The sequence below is a fragment of the Corvus kubaryi genome, unplaced genomic scaffold (genome assembly GCF_017639235.1).
Source record: "Corvus kubaryi isolate FWS band 111438036 unplaced genomic scaffold, C.kubaryi_AGA036_p1.0 37386, whole genome shotgun sequence".
In the NCBI taxonomy this organism is placed as follows: Eukaryota; Metazoa; Chordata; class Aves; order Passeriformes; family Corvidae; genus Corvus; species Corvus kubaryi.
The window spans coordinates 455340-474428 of NW_024581128.1; the positions used below are offsets into that span (position 1 = coordinate 455340).

Consider the following 19089-nt stretch of genomic DNA (forward strand, 5'->3'; position numbering starts at 1 on the left):
AATCTGTTGTTCAGCTCCCTTCCCCTTCTTCCTCTGCATTGCTAAGGTGTGAATGTCCAGAGTATCTCCTTTCCATCTAATTCTTGTCCAGTTCATGCTCGGCCTGATTCTGATCCGACCCTCCCACACTTCTCTGTTACAATCCTCCCTACTAAACTGACCCATTTTCAGATTTTTGTATGAGTCTTTCTGAGTTCCAGGTCACCAGAGAGCTCACGAGTCAGGTAAATCTCCTGCTACACTTCCCTCCTTATTCCCAGGATGATTTGTGCCTGGGACATTGATACTGACTATGTTTACCTAATTTTTACCCTGTGTAGGGGTGATACCTTATTCCCCATAGGTCCTGTCACATACCCAATCACTAAGGAGGAAGACAAATTTCAATAACCAAACGTAAAGTATGAATGGAAATCTACTGAACCAAGCAAATACTTGGCTCCTGTGCAGACTCTGGTGCCAGGTAAAGCCTGCTCCCTACCTGCCTGAGCCAAAGTAACAGGTTTTGTTTCAGATCAAGCCTCCTGTTCTCAATGAAACCAGGGCGTCCCTCCCCTGCTCGCTGCAGCTCGATTCATTTCAGACTCCCTGCAGAACTGGCTTTTTTTCTGCCTTATACACTGTGACAGGACTGTGAATTTCTGTGAGAGCTGTGCAGCGTGAGGACAGCAGAGCCTGGGCTGCACAGTGGCATTGCCTGGGGTTGAGGGAGGGCTGTGGCTCCTCCACAGAGCTCCTTGGAGCACAATGTCCACAGTCTCCAGACAGGAGTGTTGCCTGCCCTTATCCAAAGGCATGCCAGGATAAGTCATCTGTCACAACACTGGTGCTCAGGATGCACGAGGGAGGTTTTGGGGCAGAGGATGGCAGAGCCACGGCCACATGAGCGGCACAGAGAGGGGAGGGCAAGCATCAGGGAGAAAAGCAGGCAGGGGGGTTGCTGAGAGCCAGCCTGGGCAGTTTTGGGGGCTGCTGAGCGTGCTCATGGATCCATAGATTTCTACTCCAAATTGATTGTGAAAACACACATATAACTGTTCTGTTCTTTAGGATCATGTGTACTGATAGATTAATCCAGGAGCATGCAAGCATGTCTCAAAATGAGCTTCTTAGTAGGAAGCAAGCAACCAAGTTTGGAAAAGAACTCTGAGCAAATCAATCCTTTTTTGTTTTCATGTCCTTCTTATGTCCCAGCCAGCGAGACAACAGCTTTGCCACCTGGTGACAGTGCATCTGGCCCTTGGGACAAGGGTCTCTGCAGGGTGTACCGGGCTTGTGGTTGAATCAGAGCCATATTGCATGACCTCAAAATAGCACAGTGTGTGACTACCACACACCAGTGTTTTAACAGGAGCAAATAACCAGAGGAATCACTCAAGCCCTCCAAAGAAGCTTCCTGATGATGCCATAAAATTTACACCATCCCTCGAAAAACTCCAAAGGTAGCATGTCTGCACTGGACTCCACTCAGCTGGGCCCTATCCTTGTCCCCAGCCACCTGCACTGAGGGAACCTTTCCCCGGAAAGGACTTTGCTCTGAAGGGACAGACATATGCCATCAGTTCTGTCTCTCTCCTTCCAGCGTCCAGTTCACAGGGATCCAGCCATGCCCCCATTCTTTGTTATTGCTTTGTTTCTCACTGCCAGACACACTTGATTGTTACTTTGATTGTGTAGGAAGCAGTCCAGACATTATGGAAATGGAACCATATAGGGACTGGGCAGAGGAGGCTCATGCTGGTCACCCTCTTACTTACACAGCAGTGGGAATATTTTCTTTCTTACACAAAGATATTTTTAAAACAGACAACGCTGTTACTATTTGTTGTCACCCAGGATCCAGCATTGCCATTCTTGGAAACCAGCACAGTGCCTCTAATGTCATTGTCAGAAACTGTATTAGTAGAGTTTTTGATATCTCCCAAGATGTCCTCAGGCTAACTGGCATTTATGGCTTGGAGAGGACTGACCTTAACTCCAGCCATGCTCAAGACTGCAAAGAGGAGGACATACCCAGTGGTACCGGTGCAGCAAGGCCATGCACACACCATGGCAAACACTGTAGCTGTGAAAGGCTGTTAACCAAAACTCCTCATCTAAGAGCACTGGAAAAGCACAGGTGGCTCAGCAAGACCAGACTGTGAAGGTTAAGCTAAAACAGTTACCCTGTGGTGCTGGAGAACAGGGGAAGGAGCAGAGACGAGGGATGGGATAGGACAGGTGACTTTTCCCTTGCATGGCAGTGATGTAATGTCCTTGCTAGTGGACACATGATTTTGTCCCTGGTGTGAGCAGGGCCAGTGGAGACACGCAGAAGCCAGATCCAGATGCGGAAGACTGTGCATCTGACAAGGGCAGGGCAGCATCACATCTCCCTGTGAGCTAAGAGCTGGCTGATCACACTCATTCCCCTGCAGCATGCAGAATGATGCCTCCAGGCTCAGCCTCTCCCTCTGAGGAGGGTCTGCTTCTGACTCAGTCTGCCAGGTCCAGCTTCTCCTCTCTGTTTGGCTTTGGATGGCAGCAGATGTTTCTCTGCCCGTCTGTACAGATGCTTGAATGCTGGCTGTGGTCAGCTGTCTGCTTTTTGTTCTGTCACTCTCATTTTGAGCCCACAAATTCAGCCCTGCTGCTGAAAGAATACTGAGTGCCATCCACTGAGTTCAAACCCAAGGGCAATGTGTCAGAGGAGAGGAGTCTGCTCCCAAGGCAAATGCACAACTTAACTCCAATTGCATTGGGATCCTGTTTACTCATGAATTACCTCTCCCTGCTCAAGGATTTGCCACAGCCATGGATCCTATGTGCACAGCTGGGAGAGGGATGGATGCCTGTTGTGTTGGAAAAACCTGCTTGTGCCAATGCTGCTCCCAGCAGTGCTGAAGCACATGCCAGGGAAAGAAGGGTCTGCAAACAGGGATAGGACTTCTTCTACTCCCTGTTCTTGCCTCCCCATCAGGGAGCTGTAGAGCAGTGCTTCACTCCGAGGTAACTTTCCCATGCCAACAAGCTTTGCTAGGGTTGTTTTAATTTCTTAAAACAAGCCTAGTTCCTGCATTTTGTGAACCACTACAATGCATTTAATAGGTAGCCTTTTCATAAAGGAGCACAGCAGATGTGTACACAGGCCCTGACGAAGCTAATAACTACCTCTCAATGGCTTTCAGGGAGTTATTACATATTTAAGATCCAAGCTCCCTTAATCAACCACAGAGATGCAGCTGGCAGCAGTAAATTGCCAACAACAGTTCATTACAAATAAGGAAACATTGGTTTTTCAAGGACAAAAACTGTGTCAGTTCTTCAGCTAACTCTTGTCCTCACCCTTCTCCCCCCGCCACTCACCCCCAGTGATGTGCTGGCACAACTTCTTCGTCCAATAACACGACTTCACTGCCTAATCCCCTCCACAGGGGACATCATGCAATCAAGTTCCTGGATTTCCTGACTTATTTGGGCAAACGGCACAGTCTGCATCCCGTGCTCACCCTGCCGGAGGAAGCCGTGGGCAGGACGTGTCCCACACCACCACGATGACCTGCCACAGGAGCACCCTCAGTGGCTTCACCCTGGGGAGCACATGAAGCCGTGGGACACTTGGAGACACAGCTGCGAGTTTGCCCTTCAGGGGCTTGAGACCTGATGTGGCATTGGGAATGAGGTTTTCAGGACCTGCCACATCCTGGGCACAGCACGAAGGGGAAGGTCTGCGGACACCACGGGGCCTTATTCCCCTGCTGTCTCCCAACAGAGACCTGGTTGACCATGCAGCTGAGGCAAGAGCACAGCAGTTTAAGAGAGATGCCCATGCCTGGGAGATATTAAGGCTGATACTTTAAGAGCGTTCAGGAAAGACTAAACACTGTTTGAAGGAAGAGGAGAAAAAGAAAAGACAGCTGACCCTGTTAGAGCCGTATCTTCCCCTCTGAAGAGGGGACAACCAGCTTTTGGCCTTCAGGAACCAAAGAAATTGTACATTTCAGGCCCAGAGAACTTCTCCTCCTCAAAAGGGAAACAGGCCCCATCTGTGCCCCAGTGTGGTGCAACACACCTGCTCAGACCCCTGCTGTGGGCCACAGCCAGGGCCACCTCCTGTAAGATGGATCTGTACTGGATGGACCAGGAACACCAGGTGCTTCTGCCAAGGATCCAAGCCCTAGATCCAGCTGGCCATATCTGTACTGCCTGCAAATCCCACTGGGCCAGGCAAGACTTCCAGTGGTGAGGGGAGAATACTCTGTAAACCCCACACTGGGCTCTGGAAGCAGGCCAAACAAGAGTTTAATCTTTGTTTGGTCTACTTTGATATCTCACACTGTGCTGCCAGACCTTAACCCTGTGCAAGCTGGGGCTGTTGTGTCAGGGGATGCACACTGGCCCAGCTGAACAAAGTGGGACCACAAAGAAGAAGACAATGTGCTCAACAATGAAACCTGAAAAGCAGAATGTTTGTTTGCTTCCCTTCCAGCCTGGTTTACTCTCTGCCACATCAGAAGACATCCTCCTCTTCAACTGCATCCTACTGCAACGCTGCTCAAGCTTGGAGGCTTTACTTTTTTTCTCTGAAGCTGCAGGCCACAGATGAAAAACTGAGATAGAAGGGTTCCAGGGCTGAGTCAGGATACTATTTCTACTGTTTCTTTAGAAATACCTGACCCAACTTCTTTTTGGAAAAGAACTTAAAAAAGCAGTATCACTTGGTTCCCCTCCTGCCACAATCTATATTTATTGACATTGACATTTTTAAAGGGCTCTTGGGAGGGAGCCTATGTGGTTTCTGGGGACAGTTCCCCAGAAAAATCAGAGGATGTAGCTGATGTTTGTGTCTTTTTTAGTATTCAGCTCCTAAATTTATGCTTACAGAGAAATGCCAAAACTGACTTGCACAAGTCAAATTCAGTGGGCACAGAGTGTCATTTCCTAAAACTGCAGCAGACATGTTTTATAAAAACAACTAAACTGTACATTATGGACAGCAAGATCATTTGACATAAGGTTTTCCAGGCTTTTACAGGTGTGACTGCATAGGTGAAATATGAGTTTAACTGGTTGTCCATATAACTGTATGTATCATCTTCCTCACTGACACTAATGCAGCAAAACCTTTTCTTTTGGGGTGCGTGTGCAGACATCTGGAGCACAGATTGTAGCAGATCTCTAGTTGCAATGTTATCCCTAGAAAACCTGTGTTTTTTGAACATGAAAGAACACGCTCTTTTCATATGGCTTTGCAGTCACATCTGGAAGAGATGCTCCTCCTGATGTTTCAAGACAGGAGAAGAGCTGATGGGGTATCAGCTGAGGCAACGATTGCTTCCTCCTCTAATATAAGAAGCTGGACTTCTTTTGAATTATTTAGCATTCAGTCAGGAGATAAAAATACACTGGCTGCATGAACCAGTGACCTCTTCTGTGATCACAATAGCTGTAGTAGACGGGAGGGCAGGAGGAGCCTACAACTGCACATCTTCTCCATGTTCTCATACAGAAAGCTTTAATCATTAATGGAGGTGCAAGACAAGGCTGGAGTCACCCTGTTGAGGGTGGGCCCAGAGGGAAGGCTCTCTTACACTTTAAATCACAGCACCTACCCCGATGTCTCAGAGCCCCAGGTACCTGTGCAGCATCACTGAGACTGACCTTGCTGAGACCCCAGTCAGACAACTTTCTCACGCAGCTTGGAACAGTTAAGTTATGCAAACCCCATTTAAAAGCTGTTCCTTTCACTTGCTAACACGCATCCATTGAACACACAAGCTGTGCTACAGGAACAAGGAGCAGAAAAGCACCACTCCAAGAAGCAGTGCTGGGATAAAATGTTCCACAGAAGGACCAACATCATCTCCATCACACATCTCTTTCGGAAGCATCAGAACGAGATGTTTGTTTAAATGCACAGGAGCAGCACAGCTTCAGCAGTTAAACTCTTTATTTTGTGTACTCTGGGAAGGGGGGACATCAACAGATTGCAAAACGGGAAAGTCTCTCTGGACACTGCAAACAAACAACATGTTACGTAATTAGGCCTTTTGGGAACCAGAGGAAGGTCTCCAGAAGATCAGGGCCCTCCCAGCGCTTTCTAATTTTACTGGGACTTACCAGCAAGCCAGCCCTCTAATAATAGAGGCTTGTGCATGCTTTTCTTTCATCTTCCTGTCTCCCTGTACTGCCCTACCTTTGCTATTACTGCCCCAGAAAAACACATCTTACTCACTTTTATCAAGCTGATTCATACAGACTTGAATGGCAGAACTGAAGAGGCACTAAAGACCTTTAGAAAGAGCAGCAAAGACATCTCTTGGCCATCAGAGCATGGGAAAACCTGAAATTTTAGAACTTTATTGAATCCAGTGTGCTAGGGAATTGCACCATTCTACATAACTGTGGCTTAGCTGAAGTACAGCACTATCAAGCAATGACAGAGCAAAAAGTCTTTAGCTCCATATTCCACATATTGTGCTAGTATATCTTCTTTACTGGAGCAAATTCTTCCAAGGGGGGATGCCTGTCAGCAGCAGCTCAGCATTGGGATCACTCTGCCTCTGCGCTGCAGTGTTGTTCCAAACTTGTGCCCAGGCAAAACACGGACCTGCAGGAAATCTTCTGCCAGTCAGATTGTACCATGCTGAACATGGTCTGTAGCAGCTAAGTTTTAGATTAATGCCTACTGCCTTTCAGGCACATGAATAGATTGGAATAGTACATCAGTTTCATTCTGTGCATGTCCTCTCCCAGCTGACATGAGAAAGCCCCTTGGTCAACATCTGTCCCTGCAGTCACCACCTCCTTACACCCATGCCCCAGACCCTCATCTGTGCCAGGCTGCGGACACTTCTGAGGTACCATCACTCTCTGAGGTTCCTGGGAGAGACAGTTTAAAGACAATAGAGATACAATGGCATCTGCACAGAAAAAGCATGCTCAGGTTTCTAAGGAAGCTGCTTTCCCCTGTTTCTTGCTTGCTGTGCACATTCTGGCAGCCGGTAAGAAGAGGAAGGAGGAGGCTTGCAGCCCTGGTGAGGGCACAGCAGCACAGATCCCACAGGATGTGGCCAGCCTGCTTCCAGCACACCCCTTGGTTACTGGGCTGTTGGCAAAAGTCAGCCGTGAACAGCTCAGAGGAAGGAAGGCCACCACCAGAGGCAGCAGGCACAGCAGTGCCAGTGACAACACCTCGCCTCCTCACAGCCTGAGCACCAAGAGGCAGCACAGACACCGGTCTTGGATGAAGGACAGCACAGAGATCCTGGCCACAGTGATGGATCCAAGACAAGGGGTAATCCAAGTCCTTCTGAACAGCGCTCCAGAGCCTGTGGCCCTGTGTTTGGCCTGCCATGTAAACATGTCACATCCCATGGGAGCTGGGAACAAACGTCAAAGTCTAACTGCCACTAGCCCAGTTTTGCTAGTGCTGAGTGACCTGGATAAAAAGCAAAGAGCCTTTGGGAGATATCCTTATAGCCTAGTTCATTGCATCTCTGCAGGAAACTCCCTGCTTCTCCCAAAATGATAAAAAAAAAATTCAAATAACTGCATTCCTCTCTATAACATCTATCATTCAGGAGTCAGGAACCATGTGCTCTTGAGCGTTGTGTGAGCAACATGCATGTTGTGGCCTCCAGATTGCTAGAGCTGTGAAGTTTTTGCTCAGTTTTTCCTGGGAAGTCAAAATCCCAACTGGTATAAATCCTGCCTGAGAGCTACAAAATCACCTTCCCCACCCCATCTACTTCAAGAAGTTTTATGAAGAAGTTTCATTCTCCCTGTGCACACGCAGCAGATCCAGGTGACAGACAGAACACAAGGGCCACTCTGGGCACTCGCCATGGTTTGTCTCAGCTCCTAGGAGACCAGTAGTACAATATATAACACCCAAGCCGAAACTTAGCTCTCCCTTGACACAGCAGTGCCCTTTATCAGTTACTTCTTTCAGTTCTCTGCAGTGTTTTTGTGCTACAGAACTTAGTGCCTGTTGGCTGCAAACACAGAATTCACTGTAGGAAGAGCCTCAGGCTGGAACAACACAGCTCCCAACCCTTACTCCTCCCAGAGCACCAGCTGGGCAAGGAAATGTCTTCATGACATACCCAAGGATAGGTGTTTTCTACCATGATTTACTGAGCAAATTTATGTTCTCCACATAATGTAATAAGGCTACAGCACTAATAACTTCTCCACCATCCAAAGAGCAACACTCAGGAGCCTCCAACAGCTTTCAGCCTCATTTTTTACTTGCAAGCAGCGAATGAATGTGGCTGCAGTTGCATCCTAACCATGAGGCTTCCCTGCACGACAACACTTTTTCAAGACGTGTATTGGGCAGTGACTCAGGCGTGCAACCTTTAGAACAGGAGGAGGTGAAGCAACCTTCACCAAAGCCCTGAGCAGAGCATCACAAGTGACCCAGTACCGGCTGATCTGAGCCCCAACAGGAAAGAGGAAGCAGGTACCACAATTCACACATTCAGTTAAGGCCTTTGCAGGACACGCCCTCATGCCTGTGTGGTCACAGTCACTTGGGTTTTGTTCTCTGCTCCACTGCAGAGCTGAGGCTGTAGAGACCTGCTCAGTGCATGAGTACGGCTCCTAGATCAGTTCCACCTCCCTGCTGCTGGAAGGCTGGAGTGCCTCTGACCAGACATCGCTCACCAGTCTGCTGGCAAGGCAGGGACGCAGCGTTTCAGGCTCCCCAAAGCACCTAAGGCCATTCATGGCTTATTGCAATACACTGGCACCCAAACACCTCCAGTGCAGCTCTGGGAGCTAACTGCATTTCGTCTCAGGAGAAACAGAGACTGTAAGAAACAAATAAAACCTTGACTTACACTATCTCATCATTCTGGAACTCCAGCTCCCCGCAGGTGTCTTCAAAGTCCTCTCCTCCACCTTTGGCCGTGCCTTCAATGGTTTTGTAGGGCACAATAACATTTCCTCGCGCTCCAGAGGTTCGCAACACTTTCACTTCCATGGTTCCTACACTTTCACTGATGTGTGTTACTGGCTCCTCGAAGGTGAAGATGCCGGCATGGTCATCATCAAAAATGGTGACGGTGGCAGTAGATGGTGATCCCAAGCAGGCGAGTGTTGAGACACGACTGGCCTCAAGAACACCCTCATCTGAGGCCTCGGTGCTCACTCGGACGTTGCTGAGATGGACCAGGAAGTTCTCATCCTCCTCAAATATGTCATCATCGATTATGCCAACACGGATTTCCTTCTGGGTCTCTCCAGGCTTGAAGACCACTGTCCCTTCAGTGAACTCGTAGTCAGAGCCAGCATTGGCCGTCCCGTCCTCTGTCCGGAAGTCGACATACACTGTGTTGGTCAGGTCTCCTCCCCGGCGGACGATGGTCAGGGCCACGGTGCCACAGTTCTCCAAGCACTGGTAGGTGCCCTGATCAAAGTAGAGTTTGCTGACAGGATCATTTTCGGTCACCTCACTGTTGACCTCGTGCATGCTGACGGCTTTGCGGGCCTGGTCTGCAGCATGTCTCTTCAGGATGTTGCCCGCGCCGGTCATGAGCCGAGTGGCCTGGATGCGGTAAAAAGCCCTGCTCTTCTGCTGCTGGCTCAGGACCTGGTAGTTGGCCAACTCTATGAGCTGTTCAACTTCCTTGTCTGGGTGCTTTTGTTTCAGCTCCTTCAGGATCCGAGCCATTTCCCTCCTGGCTTCCTCGTCATCCTGGTCTTTCTCGTCCACCTCCAACACTAGTGTCCCATCCAAAAAGTTCTCCACATGAGAATTAGCAACCTTTCCATCCATCTCGATGTCAGCCTTGGAAGAGGGCCGGTCACCCTCATGCTCGATGATCATCCCTCTCTGCTTGCCAGCTCGGTATTTCTTGTAGACGTACTTGTAAAATAACAGCCTCCTGTCAGCTATCCAGGCAAACACCACACAGATGGGGAAGAAGAAGAAGGTGAGCAAACCTTCCCAAACCTCCACAATCCCAGGAGAAGACACAGATAAAATAATGTAAAGCCAAGTGTAGGCAAAGATGCTCCAGGCTGCTGTGACAAAAAACACTCGCAAGTGCTTGATCTTCCTTATCTCTCCATCTGGCACCACGTACACACAGATTGCAATGATGACAAACATGTTAAAGGCAGCACTCCCCACGATCGTGCTTGGCCCCAAGTCCCCTGCCGTGAAGCCATGGCCGCACACCTCAATAACAGACAGGAGGATCTCCGGAGCAGACGAGCCCAAGGCCATCAGCGTGAGGTTGGAAACAGTCTCGTTCCAGATCCTCACAGTGGTTTTGCTGGTCTCGCCATTGGGCTTCTTGATGGTTATTTCCCGCTCTTGGGACGTAATGACTTCGATGGAGGACATGAAGCGGTCAGCTATGATGGATACTCCCAGGAACATGTACACCATTGCTACAAAATACACCGTTGCCCGGGCGATTTTGTCCCCAAACGAGGGGTCCTGGGGTTCCCATATTGGTAAAATCACACCCTTTTTGCAGATGTAGGAGCCAGCGCACTCCTCGGTGTCGTTCGCGGGCAGTTCACTGGGGCTTTCCGCGTGTGTGCCCCCTGCATGGAAGAGCAGCACCAGGACAAGGCTCAGCAGAGGGAAGCTCACTGGGAAGGTGCGTGCATGAGTTACCCGTGACATGGCCACTTCCACCAGGCAGGTCCCAAACATCCTCAACCTGAAGAGGCAAAAAGCAAAGATGCATTAAGTGAGGCAAACCAGAGAGAACAGATGTTCCTCTCCAAAGATATGATCGAGTAATCCTGTTACTCAAGAAGATCCAGCTGATGAGCCCATTTTGTTATGATTGGTGATGTTTTCCATGTAGAAATCCTCTAGTTCAGTCATCTGAATCAGGATGGATTCAGATGGTACCAGTAAGCTAGCACCTGCCCCCTTTAGCTACCATGATGTTTCTTTCTCTTTGTTGAAAACCTATTTGTTCAATTGCATTTTCTTGTTCCTCTAATCTAATTAAAGCCCATCATTCTGCTTCACAGCTGGCAGAAGTTGTTTCTCATTTCAAAATTACAGTGCACTCACTCACTGGAATTCAGGGTAAGAGAGCAGGAGAGGACAGGGAAATCTGCTATCCCCTCATGAAGTTTAAAAAATATTTTTATACTTGCCATTTTAAATCACTGTAGGCTACGTGTTTCACAGCCTTTCCTTGCTCACAGTCCTCCCAAGCATCTAATCCACATCAGAAATCCGCACAAAGTGAGCCCTGGCAAAACCTTACTCTTAACAGTAACTTGGTCATAAGGTGCACCAGAAGGGCAGCCTGTAATTAATGATTTTGGAGCCATTCCTTCCACAGTGCATCACTTTGCACCTTCCCAAAACTGGAAGGAGCCCCATATGCATCGAAGCCTGGCTCTCTTGGCATGCTTCTAGAGGAAGCATGTCCCTGTGCTCTTTTCCCACTAGGTCAGCTTTGACGGCTTCCCCTTCCAGGGCCTTTCTCACTCCATTTACAACATCAGTCATCAGGCGTGACAGCCGAACTTGCCCTTGTCCTGCCTCAGGATTTTCCAGCAATGCGGAGGAGCTGTTAAAGAGGTTTGCAGTTAGTTAACAGTGCATAAACAGACAGAACAGATGCCTTTAAGTACAAAGAGATGCTCAGTGAAAAAAAAACCCTGAGCATGCTCAGTGTTACATTCTCAAATTTGCTAGCCAATAAAAGCCAGATCCCTAGTTATTAAAGCTGTATTTTTTTCTCAAGGAGAGCCTTTGCTGTACCACGCTTCTCCAATCCAAGTTAATTTAATCAGATGGTACTTAAAAATGTTTCTATGAAGAGAGGAAAATGAGCACGTCAATACCTCGACTTCACTGGGAAATACAAAAAGCTGAGCTGATTTTGCTCATAAAAGCCCCACACCCCTGAAAGAAAAAAACCAACTGAAGCTCAGCCATGACAGGCTTTAACTCCTTGTTAGGGCAGGGGCATATCATGCAGGGACAGGGCTGTGTGCAAGGAACAACTGGCTGGAGGAAGCAATGGGTACCATCCCTCACCCACGTTATGGGATCTACTCCACAAAGAGAGGTTGTACCGGTAGATCAAAGCCCCCTCCTCCATTTGCTTTTATTTATGGATGCTGCAGTAGGATTATTGGTCTGGAAGAATAATACTGAGAATTTATCAAGACAGCTTTATATAAATGGCATTTTCTCACCAGGAACTGTTGGTCTGCCTCCAACCCCCTCCACTCCCTGGTATTGTAATTAAGAAAAGAAAAAGATACATAGTGGAGGAAGTGAGCAAATCAGAGAGCTGGGTGATAAGAACAGATAAACTGAATAAGAAAAAGCAAGTGTCTTCTAGGAAGACAGATTTAAAATAAAGTTGTTTGCCTTGGGATTCCTGCTAATGCTACAAAAAAGGTCTTACTACCAGACTCACTGCCCCCCTGATCATAGCCCTTGGGTACCTTCTGCTTCCCCAAATGTGATCTGTACCACTTACAAGCCCAAAGTGAAAAAAATGCAAGCATGATGTTTGTAAAGAGGAGCACCTTGTTGCAGGCCGTTCAGTGGCTGGCTAAGCTGAAACAGATGTGCATTCACGGTCACTGAAATTTAGCTGAAGCATGAATTAGTCACCCAACATCTGTACTCCTGTGTTTCACACTGCTCCAAACCAAGTCATGGACACATTTGATAAAGGGGCTGTCAAAACACAGGCTGACTTGGTACCTACTCTGTTTATCCAAGATAGTTCCTAAGTGTAGTTTTGTTTCCTTTTTAAATATGTAGGCTTAAAAAAATTCATTGTGGGCATAAAATATTACTCAGATGCATGGTTCTTCACCCTCTCCTTCTGAAGGGTAGTAGTTTCTTCAGAAAACTCAAGAACATCCACCTGTCCTTGTTCAGTTAATTCTTCTCCCTGTGGCAAGTCATATTCCTGCACATGTAAAATTATTCAGAGCAATCAGGCATTGTGAAATCCCCTTGGCAAGAAGAGAAAACAGATGGTTGTAGAAAAAAAATTATGCTTTGGGTCACTGATTTAGGTCATGAAGAATAGGAGAGTCCCATCACACTTTGGACCAACTCTCCAGCCTTAAAAGGATTTGGGTACTGGAAGTCTCATTCAGAAAAAAAGACACCCATGAAATCAAATTAATAAGTAATTTGAACTTTATTTACCAGGTTTTTCCTCTTTCAAACATTCTAATATAAACTGGGTTTTGGTTGGGTTTATTTGTTTGTTTGTTTGTTTGTTTGAAATCGAGTCCCATACTACATGGAGAAAAAAGGCCTAGAGGCTTGCATCTGAGCAATCCATATTTCTGGCATTCCCAACCAGCACTTCATGTACAAACAATATTTTTCCCTCAGATGTCAGGAGGTAAGAAATGTGGAGCTTTTCTGGAGAGGTATAAGAAATGGCTGGAGCTTTGGAAGGGACACCCACCAGCCATGTCAATGTGCCTCCTCTGAGCAGCAGCAGCATCCCCCAACTCTTGTTGTACTTTCTCCAGCATTTTGTGGTGTAGTCATCAAGCAAGATTCACACACCATGACCAGCTTTCCTACTTAAACCAAGTCACAGTGAGGCTCAGGAATTACGAAGAGCTAGAAAATGCTTGGCCACAACATGCTAGTTACATACATGCAGCCAGAGCCCGACACTCAAAATATCTCTGAGAAGCACCTGCTATTAAATCATCAGCATTTCTTTATTTGTACAATCCAAAATAAACAGCTTGGTCCCCAGAGACCCTCTTACTCTGCATTTGCCTACGGTCTCAGCTCATGGTCAGCACACTGTGGCATAGCATAGGAATATTCCCAGAAAAGCGAGGCTACCTGAGGAGCAGTCCTCCCTCCAAACTGAACTTTGTTAGCTTTTCATTAAGGTGTCTCAATTGCATTTCCCATCCTGGCCATCAGCAATAAAAGCGTGTGCAGCAGCTGATGCACAGTGCCAGGCCGGCAGCTCCAGCAAACCCTGCCTGCCACGGTGCTCGTGGCCTTGGTGGCACTGCCCCAGTGCCTCTGGGGCCAGAGGGATCATGGCAGCACTGGAGAGGGGCACAGGCTGCTCTCAGGCTCGGTGCTGGCAATACATGTGTGGTGAAAAACCCCAAAGTGCTGTCTCGGGCCAGCACAGCCCTGCCCATAAACACCACCTTGATGCCCAGGGACAGCACCCTGAGACCTTTCTACCACTGCAGGAGGGGAACTGTCCTGGTGCTGCTGGAGAGCTCTAAGGGAGAGCTAAAACGAACCAGGAGAGACAGAGCCCAGCCTGGGTTCTCCTGAAGTGGCACTGAGCCCCTTTCCCTTTTCAGACAAGCTCCACAGGGGTGCCAGCAGGTGTTTTTGCAGAGTCAGGGAGGAAACCCTGTGAGAGGCTGCACAACAACCTCAGTTTAGATGGAGTTCTCAGCCAAGGGCTGTCAGTCCAGCCTCTATTCCACCCCTTGGTGTTGTGAAACACCAGGAGGGCAGTTGTTGCCCACAGCAGGGTTGGGAGGGCTGCAGAGGTATTTGCCTCCCTGCTGGACATGGGAGCTCTACGTTTTACGAATTGGTAGGAGAGAGCTCCTGCTGCCAGCTCATGCTCCTGCCCCCCAGCTCAGGAGCTGCCAGATGGGGAGGAAACAGCCTTTCAGACTCTGCTCTGATCCTTCCCTGGCAGCATCGATCCTTCAGGCTGACTGGTTGTTGCATGCAAAGCGAGCCTGAAAGCTGCTCTGCATTTAAACAAAGCACAGCTTTTTCTTTGCAGCAGCTTCCCAAAAGTCCTGTCTCCATCAAGGCACTTCAGCCTAGAAATATCCACTGTAAGACCCTCCCTCTGTTATTTTCCTGAAGCTTTGTATCACACACAGGTCTATGACCATTTGCACCACACTAGAAGCACCACTATTTTTAAGAGCACTGAAAAAACTCTGCTGGTCCAGACACTTTAATTACAGAAGGACTGGGCAAGGAAGGAAATGGCCTGGGCTCACGAGGAATGAGTGGCCACACAAAGAAAAGACTGAGAGGCTTCCCATGTGGAATTTTTTTTCCCAGCATCCCACAGAAAACCTGTACAGAGCAGCTGTAACACAGCAGTGTTCACACCATCACAGCCACCACCGGTGCTACCCAACGGTGCCCACCCCACTGCGACACCGGCTTCATAATGAACATCATCACTGCGAATTCACTGCCAGCTGGGATGGGACAAGGTGTCCCCACAGCTGTGTCACCACCGTGCAGCAGCTTGGAGCAGCACCCTCTCCCCACAGGGTGCCTGGTCGCTTGCTGGGGACCAGTAGAAAGTTTGCTCTTCACACGAGAGCGGCTGCTTTTCAACACGATGTGGGAACACAACCAGGGGTGTGTTGCAACACCACGGGGATTCCCCAAGAGTCTTTTCCCATCCTACAGCCAGAGCTAGACAAGAGAGGACGTTTTCCTAGTGAGAGTGCACTAGGAAGAGACAGGGAAGACCGCTCAAGCCACCCTTTGCTGGTGTCACAGGCTGGAGAAAGACAGAGGGGCCAAAAACTGGCAAAGACGCAGCCAGTGGTCACTGCAAGGCACAGCCAGCCTGCAAGCCGGAGAAACACAAGCTCAAAGCAACTCAGCTGCTCCCTCCCCTGCCAGTGTCCCTGGGAAAAAGACAGCAAGCCCCAAAAAGGCACACTCTCTCCTACCCCAGGTCAAACCTGAAGTCCCCACGTTACAGCAGCCCTTCCCCAGCTTCTCTTGCAGGAGAAGAAGAATTTACTGCAAGCAGTGAGCAGCCTTCCCGGGAGAAAGCACTGCATACCTTGCCTCCACGCACGGGATTTACAGCCATGGCCCAATCTTTGAAGGAATAGTAAACTTCTCCTCTGCTGCTGACCCTGCCTGGCTGTGCCCAAGCCTGTACACCTGTGCTTCACGGAAACCAGCAGCCTACTTTACAGCAGGCAGCTTGGGCAAAGCCTGTACTGAGAAAAGACAGGAAAAAAACCCCAAACTGTCTGGTCTCTGACCATTACAGGTCCAGCAAGATTCTTGCAGCCAAGGGACACAAAACGGATGCCAACAGCCCTGCAAGGAGGTACAGGGTGCTTGGAGATCTGTCTGGACAGTCACAGGCTCTGCTGGTTTCACTTCCGATCTTGATGCTGACCCCGCGGCACAGCTTTGGTAAAACCGGGCTCCTGGCAGCTGTGAGATTTACCTATCAGAGCAGGAAAAGGACCCTTCCAACACACTGGCTGTACATCCAAACCGTGGAGGAGAGCTGCTAAGTCCAAAGACTGTGTTGCTGTTCAGGGCTGCATAGCGTGATAGCACTTTAAACACTGCTTGGAAAACCCTTGGCTCACTTCCCTGCTCCGGCTCTGCCTGGCTCCTGCTCCCTTTCACCCAGCTCTGCCACTCCAAAACAGGCACAGCCTGCTGGCATCCCCTACCCATGACCCTCTAGATCTCCACATCAGGAAAATGATTTCCAGGCCATCAGCATCCTGATTGCATCAGTACAAAAAAACATCAAAACCTTCCCAAATATAGTCAGAGGCACAAGCCCTCCATGAGGCCGATCAAGTAAAACACACTTCAGGCCACCCTGGTTTCTGTAAAGGACATTAAAAAGTAAGAATAATTATCAGTCTGCAACTGATTTTTCCAAGTATCCTATCTCTTCAATGAAACATCCAATCTCCTCCCACAAATTCCCCAGCAACTTTCCAAAATAAACAGATAAATAGAGAAAATAAAACATCCCTGATATAAAATTTCAACCACATTGGATGAATTTGGGGGCAGCTTGCAGAGAATGAGCTTGGAACAGTTTGTCATGGAGATTACAGTCTTGCTTTTTATGCATAGAGACCAAGTGTCAAGTTGTCCCTTTCTCCCACGACTCAAGATCTCAGCAAGGAATATGCCAGGAAACAAGAAGCAAGGGGGAAATGCCACATTTCTCTGGGACTGGGGTTTTTTTTGTTTGTTTGTTTGTCTGCTTTTTAAACGACTCTCTTCCTACTTGCTGCTGTCTTCAGACCATTTCCTTATCCTTACCACCTGCCTTTGGTCTCTATCAAGCAGCATCAGGCTCTTTCCTGTGATTCCTCTTGGGTTGCTGATGCCTTCCTCTCTGCCTGTGCATCTCCCTTGCTGATTTAAGCACAGTCTGCCCGTTCTCCACGAGCTGGCCCTGAGGCTGCCTGGCTGGCAGACTCCCTGTCCGATGTCAGGGCAGCCCTGCATCTCCCTGCGCTCCGCGACTCTGTGTAAAATGGGAAGAGCATCTCCTGTGGGTGCTGGGAGAATAAAACACCCCTAATAAGCCTGAGGCTCTTGGGCAGCCTGGGGAGGAAGTATCTGCCCAGAGGTGCTCCAAAGGGGCCAGAAGGGAGGAATTAACAGGCCTGTTGCTTTCCTCTGTGCCTGTGTCCGCTCTTCCCTCTGGGACTATTTTTGCACTGGGTTTGTAGCTGCGTGTGGGTCTTCTGTGCAGCAGGATGCTCCCCTGGGCCCTGCAGGAACAGAAAGCTTCAAGGGAGAAGAGATAAATCCCCATCCCCAGCTCCCTGTGCCCATCCAGGGATGAAGAGGTGGAGACATCCACGGGGATGGATGTGGGGAAAGACTGATGCAAATGCAGGTTGTTGACCTGGGCAATTTAGGCACGGTACTAGACAGGAGCTGGGCAGGTTGGGCTGGGTTGGGGGCTCACCCTGGCATGCTCCATCCATCAGCTGCGTGACTGCTCCTGGCTGGGGAAGGGTGGTAGCATCTCCCAGCAGAGCCACTTCCAGAGACACAGCTCTGGCACGGCTGACTCTAGAGGGAGCTGGATGCTAGTGCCGAGCAGATGGCCAGCTTTTAGACCCCCAGACCTCAGGCAAGGGATTCTAATCCCAGGTGTGTGCCAGGCCTTCTTTACCTATCTCAAACACGAGGTTAACCACCCCTTCCTTCTCCTCAGACTCCCCCGCCTTCTCTGTCTCCTCAGGAGCTCTCTGCAGCACCAAATCTCATTTCTATTTGTAGCCAGGTTTCCTTAGGAAGCCAGGCACATGAAATCACAGTTTCCATGTCTGTCTGTCTGTTCACATCGCTCCCCCCCTCTTTCCAATTTCAGTTAAAATCACCAGAGGGATAGAGATAACAGCAAAAACCAAGTTCCTCCAAGGTTCCTGAAAACAGCTGGAGAGATACCACTCACACCCTTGGCAAGGGAAAGCCCAGTCAGGGAGCTCAGCCCATAGTGGACACCAGAGTATCAAGAGCACAGCAGCCTGCAGCAGCCCCAGGTGCAGCCAGGATTTGCTCAGCTGTGTGCATCGATGTCCAGGAACTGGGAGCACATGCAGATCCCAGCACTGTGAGCTTGGACAGAGCCCCAGGTTGTTCCCTGTGCCAGTCTCAAGGAGAGCCACTATCACTTGTGTTGTCTATGACCAACCTGTTGGTTGGTCGTCCAGTGATGCTTGGATCTTGTGGGGCACTGGGCTTTATGACAGGATCTAAGTTCTGTTAGGGTGCTGGAGAACAGGGGCTTTTCCCCAGTGAGCCATCAGGACTGTATCCCCTCAAAGCCACAGCAGAAATCCAAATTCTGTCCTAGATGCAACGCCAGAAAACTGCAACCCTGAAAGCCCTGAGCATACCAGGACACTACAAAAGGCAGAGAAGTGGCTGTGCCTGTACAACATCATTTAAGGTGCTGTAGAGACTCGCAAGAGCAAGGATGTAAACCAGAGTTTGTGCCATGTCATGTACAGCAGTGCCAGGACCGAAGATGAGGTGCAGCCTAGGCAGCTGCAGGACAGTGAATATTTAAGTCTCAGGAGCCATTCACAGCCAACAGATTACAAAAACCGTAATGAAAGTGGGGGAGAGAGAAGCAAGCAAAGTTTCATCAGGTTAGAACTGTGCTGCTCCGTGTTGGCACTCAGGGATGCTGGACATAGAGAGTATGTCCAACCTGCTCAGGTATCTTGGATGCAAACCCTGGTAGAAAGGAAGCTTTGACCAACGTGGCTCCCCAGCAGTGACTTAGGAGTTGTTCATGCCAACAGAGCTGGTGGGAGCATAGGAGGAGTCAGACACCTTTCCTAGGAGTTTGTTCATGGCTTGGCTGGCAGGTGATA

The 19089-nt window shown here is 49.0% G+C and overlaps 1 protein-coding gene across 10 annotated transcripts in view; it reads right to left on the reverse strand.

Annotated features, from left to right (window-relative positions):
- The window catches only part of SLC8A1 (solute carrier family 8 member A1), a 128358-nt gene that overhangs the window by 91517 nt on the left and 17752 nt on the right, over window positions 1-19089 (reverse strand). For all 10 annotated transcript variants that reach the window (XM_042036590.1, XM_042036592.1, XM_042036588.1 and 7 more), the window contains one exon: window positions 8826-10661. In XM_042036590.1, the coding sequence (XP_041892524.1) occupies window positions 8826-10654 (1829 nt within the window). In that variant the 5' untranslated portion in view covers window positions 10655-10661. The remainder of the gene's footprint in view (window positions 1-8825; window positions 10662-19089) is intronic.